Source organism: Peromyscus maniculatus, chromosome 1 (genome assembly GCF_049852395.1).
Source record: "Peromyscus maniculatus bairdii isolate BWxNUB_F1_BW_parent chromosome 1, HU_Pman_BW_mat_3.1, whole genome shotgun sequence".
NCBI classification, from domain to species: Eukaryota; Metazoa; Chordata; class Mammalia; order Rodentia; family Cricetidae; genus Peromyscus; species Peromyscus maniculatus.
This window is the reverse complement of record NC_134852.1, coordinates 211,062,057-211,082,881: the sequence shown is the minus strand read 5'-3', so window position 1 is coordinate 211,082,881 and position 20,825 is coordinate 211,062,057. Positions and strand designations below refer to the sequence as shown.

Here is a 20,825-nt window from a genome sequence, read left to right as displayed (position 1 = left end):
ATTTATCCATCCTCGATGTGATGGGTTTTGTTTTTTCTTATTGTTATTTTATTTTGTCATATTTAGCTGTTATCTCTTAGTAGCCTGTCCTTTTCTAATGAGAGGCAGAAAAGGAGTGGATCCAGTGGGGAAGGGAGGTGGGAAGGAACTGGGAGGAGTAGAGGATGAGGAAACTGGAATCAGGATGTATTGTATGAGAAAAGAATCTACTTTCAATAAAAGGGACATCTTGCCAACACACAGTGATAAGTGACAATCCCTTTAACTGACACTTAGGAACTAAACATTTCATACATTGCCATATCCTGCTCGGGTCCCTTGATCTGAAGCATTTCCCTTATTTCTAGGATTGTGGGTAGCTCACATATTTGTTGACAGTTATGATGGTTGTCTTCAAAACTGTATTGGTTTACCATGAAGTCAATGAGAAATAATAAAAACTATCAAAAGTTATATAGGTACAATTATGCACTGTGATATTCCAATTAAAACTGCCATGTGATGAAACAAAATTGATTACATCACATCCAAGACAGTTCACATTGTCTAATAGACTTACATTCTAAATGTACTCCCCGGGAAAAGAAATTTTAACTTAGAATTAACTTTTTAAGGAAATATAAATAAGATGTCCTTAGGATATATTTTAGATCAATTAAGCTATCCTCAGTACAAGATTCCTGTTAAGACTTTCTAGACAAGTGAGGAACTCTTGGATCAAAGAATCCTACACTTCTGTACTGAGAGGGAACTAACTCTTTTATTTTTCAAGTAGATTTTCAGCTTTAAGAAAAGTTGACAAAATTTACTGTTCAGAGAAATATTCTAGTTCTTAGATTTCATCTTAGAAAAATAGCTATGAAGGAAGGTGGCACTGTGGTGGTAATCTAATTGTACTGAAATATTATTTTGATTGTATGTTAATAAATAAAGTTGTCCGGGGGTCAGAGCTATTAGAGCCATAGCAAGAGTGTGGCGGTGGTGGCACACGCCTTTAATCCCATAGATATCTGTGTGTTCAGGGATATAGCCAGCATTGGAGACATATGCCTTTAAGACCTAGGGGGCTGTACATTCAGACAGTGACGAGGCAGTCATGTGTTTGGGTTTACAACCAATGAGAAGGCAGAACAACATACTATAAAAAAAACGAACAGACAGGAAGTAGCTCTCTTTTTCGCGAAGCTGGGACAGCAGGAGGAAGGGTGAGATTTTAGCTCTGAGCTCTGACCTCTCGGCTTTCTCTTTTACATTGTTTCTGTGTTTCTTATTTAATAAGACGGTTGGTTACATCTACATGGCACCTGCTCTGTTCTGTCCAAGAATACAAAGCAGCAGACAGCATTGTTACTGGAAATCCATCCTTCGGTGTGTAATGGTGATTCAGGAACTAACAATCTAATTCTTTTTCTTACAGAAAATAATATTACACCAAAGCTTATGTACACTGTGCTACTTTTCCTAAACTTAAGGACAATATAGAGACTTTGTATTATATGAAATACAAAAACTTGGTGAAATTTGTTTTTTATTTTATTTCGGAGTTTTTGAAAGCTGTGTTGTAAAATACTCAATAGGGCTTACTAAATGTGTCAAAGTCTTTTAATCAGTAAATTCATCAAATTTTAAAAATAACTACCCTCCTCAATTGTCCAGAAAATAATAGTTTTTAAATTGGGCCTGGAGTATACAAAGCCCAGGTTTAATTCCCAGCACTTGGGATGAAGGGAGGGGGCTTAATAATATCAGTGTCTAAAACCCTTACTAAAGATTTCTGCTGGTAACATAGCTCACTGGGAAATTGTTGTTCAGTGTGCATGGGAACTTAGGTATCCCTAGTATCACAAAAGAAACAAAATGAATAAGTAATTAATTATGCATATTCATGAAATCTCCAAACTAATGGAAGACATTGATTTCTGAGAAGCATGGCATAAGCTCAGACTTCTACTTTTACAATATTATTTTAATCTCATTTTTATTGAAATTTCTATATATTAAGAAATAAACCTATTATTCCAATTACTTCCAAATATCCAATTACTTAAAATATATTAATTATTAATAATTCCAGTTATTAACAAAGCTTCCTTAGAAGCCATTAGGCAAAATCTGCCTTGATACCATGCACTCTGAACACAGGACCCAGGGGAAACAACCTGGATCTGACAAGAAAGTCCCCTCCCTGAGGACCAGCTTCCATAGGACCAGAAGGTGCTATACAAGCTTCCAAGAGAGGGAAGCATCCAACAGTCCTACTCAGCTGTAATGCCTATTAGCCACACCAACAAACAGCATGACATGATAACCTTAGAGTGTAATAGTGGCACTTACATCTTGGTGGTAACCAAAAGCTCCCTAATTGGACTTAAGGCCCAATCAACATAAGGGAAATCATGCCTAGAACTGGAAACCTAGCCAACTACCATAGGCTAGTGAGGTCATTGATCTTACAGAAGAACCTATTACGCCCCTTTATTAGACAGGAAATTACTGTGTCTAAATATTTATCCTATGCCCACAGATAAATATATCTTTCACCACTCACCAAAGAAAGTTCTCTTTGTAATAGATGGAGATTATAGAAAACCACACCCAGTCAAAAACCAGAGATCATGGGGTACCCAGCCCTAATTCGTCTATCTACACCACAACCCTGCATGTAAGGCTCAAGTAACATCACAGAAGGGGGATCTGGAATCAACTAAGAAATAGGCCTCTGGACAAGCCTTAAAGACTTCTCCTGGAAAGATTAAGAGAGAAGATTCACCTCCAGAGACATATGCATCTTCCCTACAAAGAAGGGAAGTCAGATAGAAAGAGCCATCTGTGCAGCCAGACAGTGGTTCGGGATATAAGCCCAAGAGTGCTATAGCTAGACCCTGAGGTAGATCAAGTCCCATCTTCCTGAGGAACCGCCACATAAATTTCCATAGTGGCTGCACGAATGTGCACTCCCACCAGGAATGTGTAAGTGTTCCCCTTGTTCCACATCCTCTTCAGCATGAGCTGTCACTGTTTTATTGATCTTGGCCATTCTGACATGTGTAAGAGGAAATCTCAAAGTAGTTCTGAATTGCATTCCCCTGGTGGCTAAGAATGTTGAACATCTCTTTAAGTATTTCTCTGCCATTTGAATTTCCTTTTTATAATTCTGTTTAGATCTGTACCCCATTCTTAAATGTATTATTTGTTTTCTTAATATCTAGCTTTTTGAGTTCATAATATAATTTAGATATTAGCCCTTTCTCAGATGGGTAGTTGCTAAAAGTCTCTTCCCATACTGTAAGCTGCTGCTTTTTCTGAATGACAGTGTCCTCTGCCATGCAGAAGTGTTTCAGTTTCAGAAAGTCCCATTTATTGATTGTTGATCTTAGTACCTGTGCAACTGGTGTTCTGTCCAGAAAGTCTTTTCCTGTGCCATTAAACTCAAGGGTATTCCCCACTTTTTTTCCAAACCAGTGTATCTGGTTTTATGGTGAGGTCTTTGCTTGATTTAGAGTTGAGTTTGTACAAGGTGGTAAGTATGGATCTATCTGCACTCTTCTACACCCAGTTTTGACCAGCACCATTTGTTGAAGATGCCATCATTTTTACAGTGTGTATTTCTAGCTTCTTTATCAAAAATCAAATGTCCATAGATGTGAGGATTTACATCTGGGTCTTCAGTTTGATTCCATTGATCAACGTGTCTGCTTCTGTGCCAATACTATGCTGTTTTTATTACTATAGCTCTATGATACATCATGAAATTGGGAATGATGATACCTCTTATCAGTTCTGTTATCATTCAGGATTGTTTTAGCTTTCTTGGGTTTTTTGGTGTTTACATATGGAGCTGAAAATTGTCCTTTCAAGATAAAAATTGTCCTTTCAAGAAAAACTGTCTTGGAATTTTGATGGGTATTGCATTAAATCTATAGATTGCTTTGGGCAGGATGTTCATTTTTACTATATCCTATCAATCGAGAATGGGAAGTATTTCCATCTTTTCATATCTTCTTCAATTTCTTTCACTCTCTTAAAGTTTTTATCATACAAGTCTTTCATCTGTTTGGTTAGTTACCCCAAAGATATTTTATATTTCTTGAGGCTATTATGAAAGGTGCTGTTCTTTGATTTCCTTCTCATTCTGTTTGCCACTTGTATAGAGGAGAACTATACTACTGATTTTTGCGAGTTAATTTTGAATCTAAATATTTTGCTAAATGTGTTTATCTGTAGGAGTTTCCCAGTGGAATATTTAGGATCATTTATATAAACTGCCATATCATCTGCAAATAAAGATGCTCTGACTTCTTCTCTTCCAATTTCCATTATCCTCTTCAGTTGTCTTATTGCTCTAGCTAAGACTTCAAGCACTATATTGTATGTGTGTGTATATACGTGTGTGTACACACACATAAATACAGATAGATGATCATGTGGTTTCTGTCTTTCAGTTTGTTTATGTGGTGGGTCACATTTATCAATTTGTATATGCATGCACAGGGCCTGCACAGGTCTGAACCAGGTTCTTTGTGTATATAGCACTGTTTCCAGTTTAGTGTTTTTATGGGATTCCTTAGTGTATGAACAAGTGGGTCTATGGAGTACCCAGGGTCCGAGGGCTTAGCTATGTCCAGCATGGGACATCTGAGGGGGAAAAAAAAAATCTATGTACACTATGTTCTTATGTCTGTTAACTTTATTCCTCTAAGACAAAATTCTATCAATTCAGTTATTGCTCTGTCAGGCATTCAAGGCAGGAATAACTCTAGACATATCAAGCTCTATATCTGTCTACTTTGTTTCTCTGGGATGAAATCCTGTCTCCATAACTACAGTTCCGTCCAGTTCCCTAGCTCATAGTCCTGCTAATGACTAAATTATGCTTTCAGCCTCATCTTCATCCTCTGTATCCTCTTTCTCCATCTCTGCTGCTCTCTACTCCTGGTACTCAGGAAACTCTACCTGAGATCTGCTTACCCTCTACGGAACCTCTGTCATCCTCTCTTCTCTCTCACCACCTCCCTGACTTCTCACTGGTGAATACACCTATCTATGCTTCAACTGCCATTCTTCCTGAAAACCAGACTCTAGCTTCCTAGGGTTCCAATACAGCCTGAAGATCAGTGACTGTAGGAATCCTCTAGGCCTTCAACACTAAATTGGTACTGCTGACGCATATAATGTCTGCACTGAGCAGCCACGGTGTTCTAAGCCGTGAACACGTGGACACCACTGTTGGACTACCCAGCTGCAATGGGTTCCAAGTCACTCAGGTAAATCCTCCCTTCTGTGTGTCGTCTTGGTCTCATTCTAGAGAAGCCCACCTAATACAGTGGCTACCGTTGTCCCAGCTGTCAGTCATCTGGTGGCTCACATCCACAAGAGTCTTCCCCATGCAGTTTCACCACCTACGTGCACGTGTCTTATCAATTCACTGTGTAGCTGATACAGCAACAATGACAGGATAGTCTTGAAAAACATGCCTATTCAGAGCTAATGTTGAAGAAATAATTAGACAAATACAAACAGAGAACCCTATAAACTGGTGTCAATTCTTGAGGAGTGTTTGTCGAATAGAGAAAAGGAAGGGGATGAAAAGTGTGCCAAGGAATACTTAAAGACACCAGAAAGCCTTGCGGCTTTCACTGGCAGGAAGCATTAGGTTGTCTGTACACCACACTCGGAGTTCATGAGATGGGTCAGACACAGTGGTAAAACAGTAATGCAGTAAATTCTAAATGATGATACACTGCAAACCAGAGGCTAACAGCCCAAACAGATTTTAGACCTCTCCTTGACAGTGCTTTTTCCATTGTTTTAAATGGCCTCAACGTTTCTTTCCATCCATACGTACGCGAGCAGGTGGCCGTCTGCCACTCGAGACACTGTCCGTACGGAAAAGAGATAATGTAGGCGTTGGAGTCCACGCATCGCTTGGTGCTGCTGCACCACATGCACTCCATGCCATTGCTCGTGCAGTTGGAACAGGAGGTCCTCAGGGAGCATGGCTTCTTGCACGGCCTTGCATTTTGATTTGGGCTGACTGGAACAAATCAACAGCTGCAATTACTTCATTTGGCAACTTCATTTTTCAAACTAATCTCTACGTTTAACTATGCGTACGGGTGTTTGGTCTCATGTACTGGTGCCACCACAGGCATGCCTGGTCCTCAGAGGGCAGAAGGAAAAGGGCATCAGATTCCCGAGACACCATGTGGGTTCTGAGAATCAAAGCCAGGCCCTCCAGAAGAGCAACCAGTGCTCTTATCCACTCAGCCACCTCTTCAGGCCCCAGTTAATTTCATTTTAACACAAATGCTTGGGTTTTATCTGTGTTACTATTTTTTAAAAGGTTCAGTTAAGCAGACTGAAGCATTATAACACAAGGTAAAAGTTTAAAAAGTTGATACGGGTACTAATTTAGTACTGAATTTGAAAACGTGTAATTCCTTTATTTCTTAATTCTTTATAAAGCACAAGGTGTACAATTTTAAAACAGCAAACAGCACTGTAATCGAGAGCCCCTCTTTCCATTGTCTCAATAGTGCATGTTTCTCCATAAAAGCTCCATATCTTTTTTAAGTAAATGTCCCGTGACTGCATCTTTGGTATAAAAAAGTGAAAATGTACGAAACAAGTCCCTGCACCCTGGAAAGAAAGGCTGGACAACAGGCCGACGCAGACACAGAAAAGCTGGGGCGCCTCTACTTACCGACAGGCTTTTCACACACGAGGCCATCTGCCATGGACGTACAAGGATTTGCCTTCAGTCCTGCCACTGCGGCCCTTTCTAAATAAGCACAGAATCCCGAATCATTGGGTTCTCCAGGAAGCCACTGGAGCGTGGTGTTTGTGAATGGAGACATGTCCTCCCAGCCCCAGTAGGATATGTTGATCTTGCGCAAGCCTACCCAAGGTGAGACTTTCTGCAAACAACACGATATGGGGCATTGAAAGTGGTTAGAAGAAAAACTACACATGATACTGTTCAACAAGTAGCTCATTATCATTAAATATTATATCTGAGAATACATAAAACTACCTTTCCAATCACCTTTACTGTCAACAATAATCTCAGCATAATCTAGGGGATGATGTAGATCTCAGGACTGTTTTGAAAGCACTGGGCTTTGAGCTTAGCTATAAGGTTACATGATTTTTTTTTTTTTTTTTTTTTTTTGGCCCTTGCTCATTTTTCCCCCTCTATAAAATGGGCCTTTAATCCCAGCATTCAGGAGTCAAAGGCAGGCTGATATTCAGAGAGTTCTAGGCCAGCCATGGCTACACAGCAAAATCCTATCGCAAACAAACAAATAAACCAAACTAAATGAAAAAAATGTCAAAACTCAACATACCACTACTGCTATAACTAATACTATCAGGTATAGAGTTTAATCAGTTATGGATTCAGGAACCTACAGATAAATCCAAAATCTGCACTGTGCAAAACAGAAAACGAAATTAACAGATCTGTACGGATTCTGAATGAAGACTTCTCAAGGACTCCCCAGATCAGGATTTCTCTGCTATGTTTGGACTTTCATAAAATTTTAGGAAAACTGACATCATCTATTTCACAAAGTCTGACTATCATATTGAAAATCTGATAAACACAAGTTGACAAAAGTCACATTAACTATTCTCAATACCCTCATTGATCATAAAACAGCACAAAATCAAAATCAATTCTATATTTATATAACTTGTTTAAATCATTATTTAAAAGCTAAAATGTATTCTAAATCCAAGCTCCATTGTTCTATTAGAGTATGGACACCTCTTTCATAATATATGATAATATATCTTCTAAATCACTAAGCTACTTAATAATCACTATGATGGAAAATTGTTTCAAAGCATCATTCTTCTAAATTCTTTTATGTATGTGATATCAGAGCAGAGAAAAATGTCACTACAATAAGATATTTATACATGGTATTCACGTTATACAAATGTTCCTAGGGAGATTAAGTTACCCATGGACCTTAAAATTTTTAAGTGTATAAATACAATGGATTACACACTGTAAATACTCAACAGACATTACTTGGATAAAATTAAAATACCTTATGAATTTTCACTTTGACAATGTCATATTGCCAAAAGAATAGAGTACAGATAGCAATTAAGAAAATTTAATAGACAAAGGTCTTAGGATAGAAATTATTTTATACTATCTAGCATAACGCTGAGACAAGGCTGGGTTAACAGTGCTTCTAATTATAGAACTCACACACGCTTCTTCACATTCAGATTATCATATGTTTTACACATTTATTCTGAGAGATATTTTGATAACAAAAGTTGCCTTTTAAATCATGCTTTATAACAACACTAGTCAGATAATCAATCCAACACAGAAATTTCACATTAAAATGTGCTTCATGTCACAGCCAACTCTTGCTATGTTTCCTCTCTACAGCAAAGGAAAGCCATTTAAAATGAAATATTAGGCCCTGACTCATCATGATAAGGATCTGAAAGAAAAGGAAGAGAAACAAAATGAAGCCTGTGATAAAACATTTAAAGTAACTATTATTCAGTAAATGAGCCAGACAGGCAGTTGAAAATGAAAGATAAATTACTGTATTATGAAAATTTACTGCACCACACCATAAATCATTATAACATTTCATTAGCCATTTCCGATAAGTAAACGATCATTTGACCCAAGATATCTCTTTAAAGTGAATGAATTTGTCGATCTTTATTGGCCAAAAAAGGGTTATCTTAAGCCTGTGCACCTGAAATGACTCAGGATATAATTCATTTTATAGAGATATGTCTAATGAAATGTCACCTTGAAAAAGTTTCCACTTTGAAATCCTATGAAAAGTTGTTTCTGATAAAACAAAGTATCATTTATATGATGTGACTCAGCAATCCAGCAAATCTGAATTTACCATCCACTCCTTATGGATTATAATAATAGGCAACAGAAATCAGCAGCCACAAGAAGTCTTCAAATATAGAAATCAAATGGCCAGACTTGTGGCGATTTTGTAACTGGCAAAAATACCTGATGCTAAACACAGGAAAATCAACAGAGCTTTAAGGACGAAGTCTAACGTTTTTGAAATTCAAAACCATGAGTGTGCAGATCAAATGCTTATGGTGTGGCAGGACTGCAGTGGCACTGATTCTCGTGTGCTGAGTGGCAAACTGGCAAGCACACGTATACAAAAGAGAAGCCGCTGACATCACAAAAAACAGACCTCACTTTAAAAAAAACTGTTACACTTTCTAAAGTATAAATATCAAAAGATCTCCCCAACCCGCTACCTCATACATTGTATACACCACCCACTATGCTGGAAACTAATAAAAACAAGTTAAGACAAAAACTGTAGGATTTTTCCAACCTCCTTATAAGTATCTCCAAGTCCGGCGAATGCTGGTTAGGGCGTTTCTCCAAGACTAGCCCATAAGCTCCCGCTATGACTAGCTGTCCATCCTCGTCTTCAGGAAGTACCCTGAGTGCATTTATCATGGCAATTACCTCACTCAAGAACAACTGTTCTTGTCTCTTCTCTGCTGTCTGAGAAGAGCGCTTCACTGCATTTCTGGGTTCTCACACAGCAGAAGACTACCAAATACAGTAACAGTTTTCATACATGTGCTATCAGTAACTCAGATAGACATTCACTTTAAAAGACAAAAAGAATAAATCATTTCCACAGATCATGGATCATTGCATACGTCCATCACATAAAGAACCCAAAGGTTTACCTGCTGTGTGTACTTCTGTATTTCATCCAACACAAATTCTACCTCCTTGGAAGTTGTCAGAGAAGCAAGATTTCCACTGAGATTATAGCAATACAGCTTTGCATTGTCATAACTTTCTCTACTGGAATTGATTCGAAGACAAGCATCCCCAACGTGATTCCAGCCTTCTCCACAAAGGTGAGCTAAGTAAAGAAAAAAGAATACCATCCTACTTTTACATTACAAAAAAAGTATAGTTCTTTATTAATTATTTCAAAATTATAGATATGACCAATGTGTTAATTTAAAATTTTTAGATAAAACTTTTCAAAATTTCTTAATATCCCAAAGTTTATTTAATAGTTTGCTGGAGAGTTAAAACAAGATCCTAATTCTTTCCTAAATTCCTTTTTTTGATTTGATGAATCAGTCTCACTACATAGACCAGGCTAGCCTTGAACTCATCTGCTTCTGTCTCCCTAGTGCTGGGATTAAAGCATGCATCATCATGCCTGGCCTTTCCTGAATTCTTAAACAACATGAGCTCCGCTTCTCCAACACCTATTTTCTACATTGACTCCAAAGATTCCTGTGTAGTCTAGGGCATCAGCATCTGACCTCTCGAAAAACAAAGTTACTACTGTATTTGTCTAATTCCAGGCTACAAAAGATCAGATTACTTTTTTAATTATTTAAAACAATTATAAATTTAAATATATTTTGATCATATTCTTCCCCTCCCAAGTCCTTCCAGATCCTCTCCTCCACTCTACACACCCAACTTTAAGTTTTCTCAAAAAACAAAAACACAATATAACAACAAACCCCCTAAAAACAAGAAAACAAAATACAACAACTACCCACAAGGGACAAATAAACCAAAAAACAAAAACTCACCAAACTGTAAACAAATAAAAGCACACGAAAAAACTGTGGAGTCCACTCTGTTGGTCAAGTACTCCTGAACATCAGGCCTGCCCTGGAGTGGCCTTTACAGGGTGTCACTCCATTGAAGAGTTCTCCTCTTCCCACGGGTATAAGGACAGCTCACTTGTTAACCTCCTTTACCCTAGAGGCCAGGTTTTCATTCATTTATTTTAAATCTAACAAAATGAAATCTAAGATAAACTATCACATCAGAGTGGAACAAGACAAGACAAGCAAGAGAAGGAGGCTCAGGAGAGGGCCCAGGACGCAGACCTAGGAACCCCGTGAACGCACTAAACTGGAAGCCATCACAGGAGTGCAGAGACCTTGGATCAGATCCCTTTAAGAGAAGAGCAAGCCAAGCTGAGCTTGATGCACCAGGCCTATAACTCCAGCATCCAGGAGCCAGAGGCAGGACGGCCCCAGTTCCAGCCCAAAAGGTACTACCGAGGAAGCTCCAGGACAGGCTGAGCTAAAGAGTAAGACCCTACCAAAAATAAATAAATGAATAAAAAATAAAACAAAAATAGAAAGAAAGCAATGATTTTAACTAGAAAAGAAAGCTGCCGCTGCTTTCCTTGTGAAGAAGTGAGAACCAGACTCAGCTATGCAGCACAGCGGGCTGATTAGAATCCATGCCTTTTCACCTCAAAGAACAACTGTAATTACAGCGTTACTGTTGGTCTGCCCCCTCCCCACTCCGGCCCCTCCTCCCCCCTCCTCCCCCTTCCCCCTCCGCCCCCTCCTCCACCCTCCGCTCCCCACTCTGGCCCCTCCTCCCTCCTCCGCCCCCTCCTCCCCCCTCCGCCCCCTTAGCCTCCTCCTCCCCACTCTGCCCCCTCCTCCCCCTTCCTCCCCCCTCTCCCCCTCCTCCCTCCTCCTCCCTCCTCCGCCCCCTCCTCCCCCCTCCGGCCCCTCCTCCCTCCTTCACACCCCGCTCTCCTATTCCACATCTCCATCCTGGTAGGGTCTTACTCTCAGCCTATATATCATTCATTTCATGATATATTTTTAAGTGAAAAAATTGTTTTTCATCCACTATATTCTGATCATGGTTTCTCCTTCCCCTGACTATTCCAGATCCTTCCCACTTCCTCACCCACCCAAGTCCATTACTTTCTCTCTCTCTCTCCAGGAAAAAAAAAAAGAAATCAGAATTTTAAAAAGAACATAGTATGGAATCACTAAACAGAGTAAGTACTTTAAGTGTGGGTGTTTTACATGAGAATTAACTCCTGTGGAGGACGCAGCAGGAGGAATGTTAGAAGTTAGAGGACATTCTGGGCTACACAGTGATTTCAAGGCCAGCCCTCACTTACAGTGTGAGGCCTTGTCTCAAAAACAAAATATAACAATAAAACCAACTAATCCAAACATAACGCACACTATGATAAAGCAGTTCTCTTTTGCTGTCATTTTTCTTGAGATCCTTAAGGAAGGAGGAGCAGAGGGAAGGTAAGAAGGCACAACAGTGTGCAAACACAAGCCCTCAGAACCCAAGGATGGAGGGGAGGGGGACTAGACGCTCACAAGTCAGGTTCCTTCAAGGGTGAGGACCCTGGTGGGTTGACCAAGCTCCAAGAAGTCTACATCCAAGAGTCAGCACAAACTGGACCTGATTTGGTTCTTTTCAAGGAACAGTTTGGTGGGTTGGGAGAGGGGGATGATCTTGAAGGAGTTGGGTAAGGAACTGAATATGGTCAAAATGAATTGTAAAAGGTCTTCAAGAACTAATAAAAATGAGAAAAGAGATAAATAAAAATAAAACCACCAACTTCTGACATAATTTTACACACTTACTTGTTCATTTCGTTATAGACTACACGACTCAGCAATAGTATGTTATCAGAATCTATACTGAAGTTTGAACAGCATCTAGAACATTTTAGTGTCCGCATCTATGAAATGTAATCTTTCTCTTCCTTTGTACAAACGCCCTTCGAGCAGGGCTGAGATGTTCACAGAACTCCTTTAAGGAAGTACTTCTCAAAGTCGAGGTCTTTAACCTTCAAAAAACCTTGAGGGTCACCCAGATCTTGGGGTCTTGGGTCTTACCTCATCAGCGGGCACAGGCAGCTACTACCTGCCTTAAAAAGCCGGCAGCAGACCCACACCCTCTCTCTCTGCTCTCTCTCTGTTCCCTCTCTGCTCTCTGCTCCCTGCTCTGCTCCCTCCCCCCAGGCCTGGCTCCTCTCTTTCCCCTTCTCCTGTCTCCCTCCTAATAAAGCTCAAAAAAGTACCACTAGGTTCTGTCCTGACTGTGACCTTTCCACATGGTAATCAGGGCTGCCACGAGCAGACAGCACCATTCATCCTTTCAGACTTGGAGACTGGATGGAAACAGAGGACATGGAGACTGGAGGGAAACAGTGGACATGGAGAATGGAGGGAAACAGTGGACATGGAGAATGGAGGGAAACAGTGGACATGGAGAATGAAGGGAAACAGTGGACATGGAGAATGGAGGGAAACAGTGGACATGGAGAATGAAGGGAAACAGTGGACATGGAGAATGGAGGAAAACAGTGGACATGGAGAATGAAGGGAAACAGTGGACACGGAGAATGGATGGAAACAGAGGACACGGAGAATGGATGGAAACAGTGGACATGGAGAATGGATGGAAACAGAGGACATGGAGATTGGATGGAAACAGTGGACATGGAGAATGGAGGGAAACAGTGGACATGGAGAATGGAGGGAAACAGTGGACATGCCCATCAGTTTTAAAGATGACAGGGAAGAGGTGTGAAATTGTAGCTTCTTCAATGTGGGACTTTGGTGTCCTTGCTGTGGGATGTTCTGTATGTCAGATGTGTTGCTCTGATTGGTTAATAAATAAAACACTGATTGGCCAGTAGCCAGGCAGGAGGAAGTATAGGTGGGACAAGGAGGCTAAGAATTCTGGGAAGTAGAAGGCTGGGTCAAAGAGACACTGCCAGCTGTCACCATGACAAGCAACATGTGAAGATGCTGGTAAGCCACGAGCCACGTGGCAAGGTATAGATTAATAGAAATGGGTTAATTTAAGATATAAGAACAGTTAGCAAGAAGCCTGCCATGGCCATACAGTTTGTAAGATATAAGTCTCTGTGTTTACTTGGTTGGGTCTGAGCGGCTGTGGGACTGGTGGGTGACAAAGATTTGTCCTGACTGTGGGGCAGCCAGGAAAACTCTAACTACATGTCCTTACCAAGTTTTCCCATGCCTTACATTCTTAAATTTTTCATAATAAAATTAGGGGGTGAAAATTGAAACTTAACATAAGGGGATTTAGTTTTATTACATAAATCAAATTTAAAGCAACCTAGTTTTGTGGCTTTGTTTTACCGTTTTACAAATCTCTTTAATGTGACACATAAAGACACTGTATTTTCATATCTGCTTCTGCATTCAGTCAACTGAGACTATGTACTATTATTGAACAAGACTTCTTACTCCGTGTTCTCCTGTTTGCTTCTGCAGGCAGAAGACATCTCCTGCTGCCTGTGGTCACGCCTCCCATTAGTATGGACTCAAACCCTCCGGACTCATAAGACAAAACTAACCCTTTCTTCCTCAAGTTGCTTTGGGTGAAGGCATTTTGTTTTAGCAACAGACAAGTAACTAATACAATTGTTTTTGCTTAGAAAAATTTACATAGCCCTAGGTATATAGGTATAGAAAACAGATCTATAAATTAAACAGTTATTGATAATAAATCACAACAAACCTTATTTTAAAATTTTTGGAGATAAAATTTTGCTATTTATCAAAGGCAAAAACAAATTTTTATACTAATGGGACAGACATTTGGCTATTTTTCCATAAAGAATTAAATCTTAACTAAACATCTGATACTTTGGGATACAACATTTTCAGTGTTTTTGAACATTAACAGCTATTTTAATCTTATAACTATCGTTGCTGAGAACACCACTTCTCATAATTAGGTAGAACAGAATGGCAGAAGTATAATTAAGGACAAATCAGAAATTGTTATAAATTCTGTTCTAATATCAAAGTTTATCTAAAAATTTTTTATCAAAAGCCAGCAACTCAAATAGCAATTTTTAAATGAAGCATTTAAACACAATACAATGCAAAGAAATACTAATTTAAAGTTCACATGCTGAAAAATTACAATGGCCAAATATATAAAGACTGTAATTAAATCATTGTTTCTGTAAGAACAGAAAACTGTGTACATACACTAAAAACAATACAGTTTATAACACACAAGAGTCTTGACTCTTGAACCCAAGTGTCTCATGAGGCATCTCTGGTAAGACATGCTAGCATGCACAGGCAAAGTGAACATGGTTGTTTTCAGAACCCGGGCTGCAGTGAAGTCACAGGACTCAATAAAGGTGTTGCCAAAAGCATTTCAGACTCATTAAGCATTTATTTTCTAACTTATTTTGGTTGCTGAATACTCAAAAAAAAAAAAAGAAAAAAAAAAAAACTTTCACTATTGCCGAATTTTCTAAACCCCTTACATCCAGTGTGACCCAATATGGAATGGTGAACTAGAGTTTAAGAAGCCAGGCTTCGCAGTCTTAGAAAAGCCCACAGTAGACAAAACAGGATGAAAATTCAAAAAGAAGTGCATCTTCACACCATCTGCTTGGACCTCACACACGCACTAAAAGGTCTTGTTGTTCCAGTTCACCGATAGCTAATATTCTAAAGATTAAACTGGGTACTTTGAGTAACACGCTGAGACCAGAGAAAGCCTCAGAAAGCTGTTAGCACTTAGTGAATACAGCATGGCTTTCTTGTCGTGCTGAGGCCACACATGCAACAGTCTTTCCAGTCTTGCAGAATTCAAAACACCAAATCACTTTTCTTCATGGTGAAAAGTGTTATTTAAATTATTGGTGGTTTCACACTGTGGTGGTGGAAATGGGGAATGTCTTCCACAGTCTCCAGCATCTGGGCACTTACTTTGGTCCTATATTTCCTCAACATACCCTCATTCCTCTTTGTACATATTCTGTGTGATCTCTTTGCTTGTGCAGGGGTTAAAGTTAAAAGACTGCCTTGAATCTCAGAAGGCACACTGGACTTTTAAACAGTGTTCAGACTGTGAAAGACCACAGAGACTTTTAAAGTTAACTAAATGCATTTTGCCTCAGGATACTGCCATGAGCCTCTGGTAGTCAAGGGGTGGAATGTGGGTGTTTGAATGAGGAAGCCCCAAAGGCTCAGATATTTGAACACTTGGTTCTCAGTTGGTGGGGCTCTCGGGGAGATTCAGGTAGTGCGGCCTTGAGGGAGGAAGCACATCACTGAGGGTGGACTTTGAGGGGAAAAGCCTGCCGCCACTTCCAGCTTGTTCTCTCAGCTTATTGCTTGCTTTTTTATGGGCTCTCAACTTCCTGTTCCTGTTGTCAAGCACACATCTTGCTGCTATGACTCCCTGTCACAATTCACTCTCTCATCTCTCTGGAACCAAAGCCGGATTATCTCCTTCTAATGTTAGTTTCCTTGGCCACATTATTTTACTACATTAATGGGAAAGTAACTAATATTTGGATTAAAAGACAGAAATCACAAAATCATTTCAGCAGACACAGAAAAAGCCTTTGAAAAATCCAATATTGCCTTCATAATAAAAGTCATGGGGAACCTGGAGATGGGACAGCATGTCTCGATACACTAAAGGCTACATGCAACAAACCTACAGTCAACAAAAGACTAAACAGGACACTCAAAGCATTTCTACTAAAATCAGGGTCAAGGCAAGTGTGTCCTTCAGTTTAACACAGTGTTGACATATTAGCTAGGGCAACACACAGCAAAGGAAACTCACAGTGTAGACTGGAAACGAAGTCTGAAGTATCCCTGTCAGCAGATGAAGCCGTTTTATACCAACGACCCTAAAAACACTCTTCAAAAACCCTTAAGAGCCGAGAAACAGGTCCAGCAAAGTAGCAAGGTATAAAAATCAACATACAATTATCAGCAGCCTTCCTTTATGTCAACGACAGACTGAAAAACCAGGGAAACGTAACAGTGTAGACATTAAAACCAACAATTAATAAATGGACCTCAGGAAGCAAAACATTCCATACAGCAAAGGACACCATCACTCGAGTGACAAGACAGACTAACAAGGAGAAATAATTTTTCCAGATATGCATCTGACAGAGGATTGGTGTCTGGAATCCATAAACAACTCAAATTAAACATCAAGAAAACAAACAACCCAATAGCAAACCCAGGCATTAAACTAAACAAAGTTCTGAAAAGATGAAAAGCAAACAATTGAAAAACTTTAGAAAAAAGGGGGGAGGTGTCAACATCCGTAGCCATCAGAGAAAATACAAATTAAAACTATTTTGAGATTTCCTCTCAGGCCAGTCAGAAGGACTAGGGTTCAAAAAGAAAAAATAAAAAAAAAAGATGGCAAATGCTGGAACACAGTGTGTATGTCCGGGAAAGGAAACACTGATATCGTCACTAAGGGAATCAGTGCAGCAGCTCTTTAGAAAGCTAAAAGGAGCTACCACATGATCCAGCTATACCAACCAGTCTTGGGAATGTGCTCAAAGAACTCCACATCCTGCTCGAGAAATACCTACTCATCCATGTCCACTGCTGCTCTATCACAATATCCAGTAAAAAAAAAAAAAACAGCCTAGATGTTCACAACTCATGGATGGTAATGAAAATGTGGTGTATTTACACGATGGCATGTTATTCAGTTACTAATTTTGAATAAGGTAAGCCAGTCCCAGAAAGACAACTGTTGCATGTTTCTCTTATTTCAGGTTGTTAGCTTTGAATCTTTAGATGTGTGTGTGTTTTATTTTGGAATTAACATAGAGGATAGTAGTTACTAAGGAGCCATGAGGAGAGGCTTTCAATGCAAGGGAGACAATGCTCCCTGTTGTACAAGGTTCAAAGAGAAAGATGGAACAGGAAGGGGTTAGCTGTGGTGGGAGGGTAAACAGTAGAGGAAGGAGTTTGGAGAGGGATAAATAACACTCAAAACCTTCAAAAAAGCTATAGGGAAATCTACTATGATAGAAGCTTACACACACACACACACACACACACACACACACACACACACACACACACAAGGTAAAATAGAGTTACCCTCGAGTGGAGTAGCAATGGCCCTACTACACACCAGAAGCTAACAAATAAAAATCCCAGTGTCAGAAATGGTCACTTCCTTTGGCGTTGTTGCCAGTGAGGTCCACAGACCCCACACAGCATAGGAACCGCCACTGCTTTTCAGCATGCTCCAGAATTCGCCAGGAAGACCCTACTGCTAAAGACACCACGTACTTGAGGCACATAAATCACATCTATGGATAGCTCTCACTACTCCAGCTCTAGAATGAGCTGTGCACACTACCAGAGGAAAAACAAGTATCATCAACCATACCCAACTGTGAACTCTTTGAGTTACAATGACTGTCCCAGAAAAAAAAAAAAAGAGCCACTGGTACAATAGCGAGCATGACCATTACAGGAATGACCAATCACTTCCTGATTGGATCTATGGCCCATTCCACAAGAGGAAACCCAAATTTGCCACCATTACTGACCCAAGAACCTATGTCCAGACAAGTCGTAGGCTCTAAGGAAAAACCCATTACTATTACTGTGCTTGTGAACAGGCTATTAAACTGACTCCTTAGGACTTTTCCTTATACCCATAGATGGTGAAATTATATTATTTGTCTACAGAGTAAAACACTCACTTATCATTTCATGAAATATTTACCTGGCAAAGCCTGGCATTCTTGCTGCCGCTGATCCCACTGGCAATTCAAGTTTAGTGAGCAGCTTTTACAGCTCGTGAGCTTGTTACAAATCTGCTCGTTTCTTACATGACATTTGGTGTAGTTTCTGACAGACTAGAAAATTGAAAGACAAAGCATGTTATTTTTCACAATCGAACAAACAAGGATTCTTAAACATCACCAAATTTTAAGCCCCTGTTGAACTTTAAAATATGCTTTTATCTCCAAACCCGTCCATTGAATCATAATTTCTCTAAATTATTGCATTAGTGTTGAATTAATTTGGCTTAAATCTACCGTTCTACATAGTAAACTTCAACATAACTTAGAACACAAGCAACACATACTGATAAGAACATTCTTTAACAAATATTAAGTCTGAGGTAACCATGGCTAGCAAGCTTTAGCAATCACAGCACGCCCATGATAAGACCATGTCCGTATAAGGCAAATGCCACTATAATGAACTAAGCTGCTTCTGCATATATCACCTGGGTTTGTGTTGTAGTTCTTACTGTTTATTTGTTTTGCTTATATGTCTTTTGTCTGGTCTTAGGGAAAACTGGAAAGAGTTCCCTGAGTCTCTAAAGGATCAGGGTGCCATACAATTCATGAATTGTTCTTTGCTTAAGTAAACTCTACTCAATTTTCTTCGCCAGCTTTTTTCTTTTCATTTAAAATAGTAAACTGTAGCCGGGCGGTGGTGGCGCACGCCTTTAATCCCAGCACTCGGGAGGCAGAGCCAGGCGGATCTCTGTGAGTTCGAGGCCAGCCTGGGCTACCAAGTGAGTTCCAGGAAAGGTGCAAAGCTACACAGAGAGACCCTGTCTCGAAAAACCAAAAAAAAAAAAAAAAAAAAAAAAAAAAAAAAAAAAAAAATAGTAAACTGTTGTTCCTAGAATTATGATGAGTTCCTAAAATTGGAAAATACTGAGAAAATTATGTAATTTAAAATCTGAAAAAGAAAACTTTTTGAGTGAATCTGAAAACCAATCTCTAATTAAGTGAATGCATGAATTCACATTCTTAATAACAACATGAAATGAGTCTAGTCCCGATGAAAATGAAGTAGAAATAACTAGTAAAATAGTTTCAAATCTATCACAATATAAAGAGAAATTATTATCACAATGATTTAAACTAATAATGGGTGTCTACTTAATGTCTCTCTGTGAGTATTGTACTTTCTCCATAGAGGCTAAAAAGAAAACTGCAATGTTACTTTTTTTCAATCTTCCTACATCATGAAAACATATGTCTACTAATTCTGGCAATGAAAAGTTAAAGGCTGGGGATTAATAATGAAAAATAAAAGGTCATATAGCAACCCTTGTATCATACCTTATATATACCTATGTTCAGCTACTTCATAACAGAAAATCACGACTGACTTAAAACTACCTCATGAATACAAACTTTAAAACTGGGGGCTTAAGACATTCAGCGACTAAATGCATATATCAGAAAAATACTGGAAGGGACTTAATTATACATTTTGAGCAACACACCAATCTTGTTAGTGTCTATAAAGAGAATCACTTACATCAGACTTTCTTCTAAAGAACAGGTAAATACTAATTTTCAGTAACTAATGCTAAAAGTTAAAATTAAGAAACAACTATCTCATATTAATATTGTAAAACTATATTTCTAGGTAGTTTAATGACCATGCACCAAGTATTTATTGATAAAATACTATACTTCCTTTATAAAATGCAGTACCCGTTAGGTGAGATAGTTCGGTAAGCACATGCTACAAAGCCTGATGACTTTAGTTCAATCCTCAGAACACAGAGAGAGGAAGGAAAATCAGATTCTGCACATTCTCCTCTGACCTACACACACACACACACACACACACACACACACACACACACACACACACACACAGAGGCACTCGAGCATTTGAGTTAGGGTTTTTACTCCAAACACCATGGCCAAGAGCAACCTGGGAAGGAAAGGGATTATTTCAGCTTACACTTCCCATCATAGTCCAGCAGGAAGTCAGGGCAGGAACCCGGAGCAAAGGCCATCAAGAAAGACTGCTTACTGGCTTGTTCCTCGCGGTTTGCTCTGCCTCTTTTCTTATAGTACCCAGAATAACCATTCCAGGATGGGAATGCCCACAGTGAGCGGGACCTTCCCACATGAATCATCAATCATGAAAACACACCGCAGGCTTTCCCACAGCTATTCTGGTGGGGCCATTTTCTCACTGGAGGTTCCCTCCTCTAAAATGGCGCCCGCTTGTGTTAAGTTGACACAAAACCAGCCAGCACACCAAGTAAATAACTATTTGAAATGCACTACAGTCACCTAAAAGACAAAAGTATTAATTTCTCCTTGTGCCTCCGTGTGTGTGTGTGTGTGTGTGTGTGTGTGTGTGTGTGTGTGTGTGTGTTATGATGTACAAGCAGTAGTGTGTGCTGTGCTCAGAGGACAAACCCAGGAGCCAGC

At 39.5% G+C, this 20,825-nt stretch overlaps 1 protein-coding gene across 4 annotated transcripts in view; it reads right to left on the bottom strand.

The window, feature by feature from the left end:
• Positions 1 to 20,825, bottom strand: part of Atrnl1 (attractin like 1) — a 587,588-nt gene that overhangs the window by 476,960 nt on the left and 89,803 nt on the right. For all 4 annotated transcript variants that reach the window (XM_076563387.1, XM_076563388.1, XM_006978477.4 and 1 more), the window contains exons 14-17: positions 18,350 to 18,482; positions 9,721 to 9,902; positions 6,704 to 6,917; positions 5,846 to 6,034 (exon numbers count right to left, since the gene is read on the bottom strand). In XM_076563387.1, the coding sequence (XP_076419502.1) occupies positions 5,846 to 6,034; positions 6,704 to 6,917; positions 9,721 to 9,902; positions 18,350 to 18,482 (718 nt within the window). The remainder of the gene's footprint in view (positions 1 to 5,845; positions 6,035 to 6,703; positions 6,918 to 9,720; positions 9,903 to 18,349; positions 18,483 to 20,825) is intronic.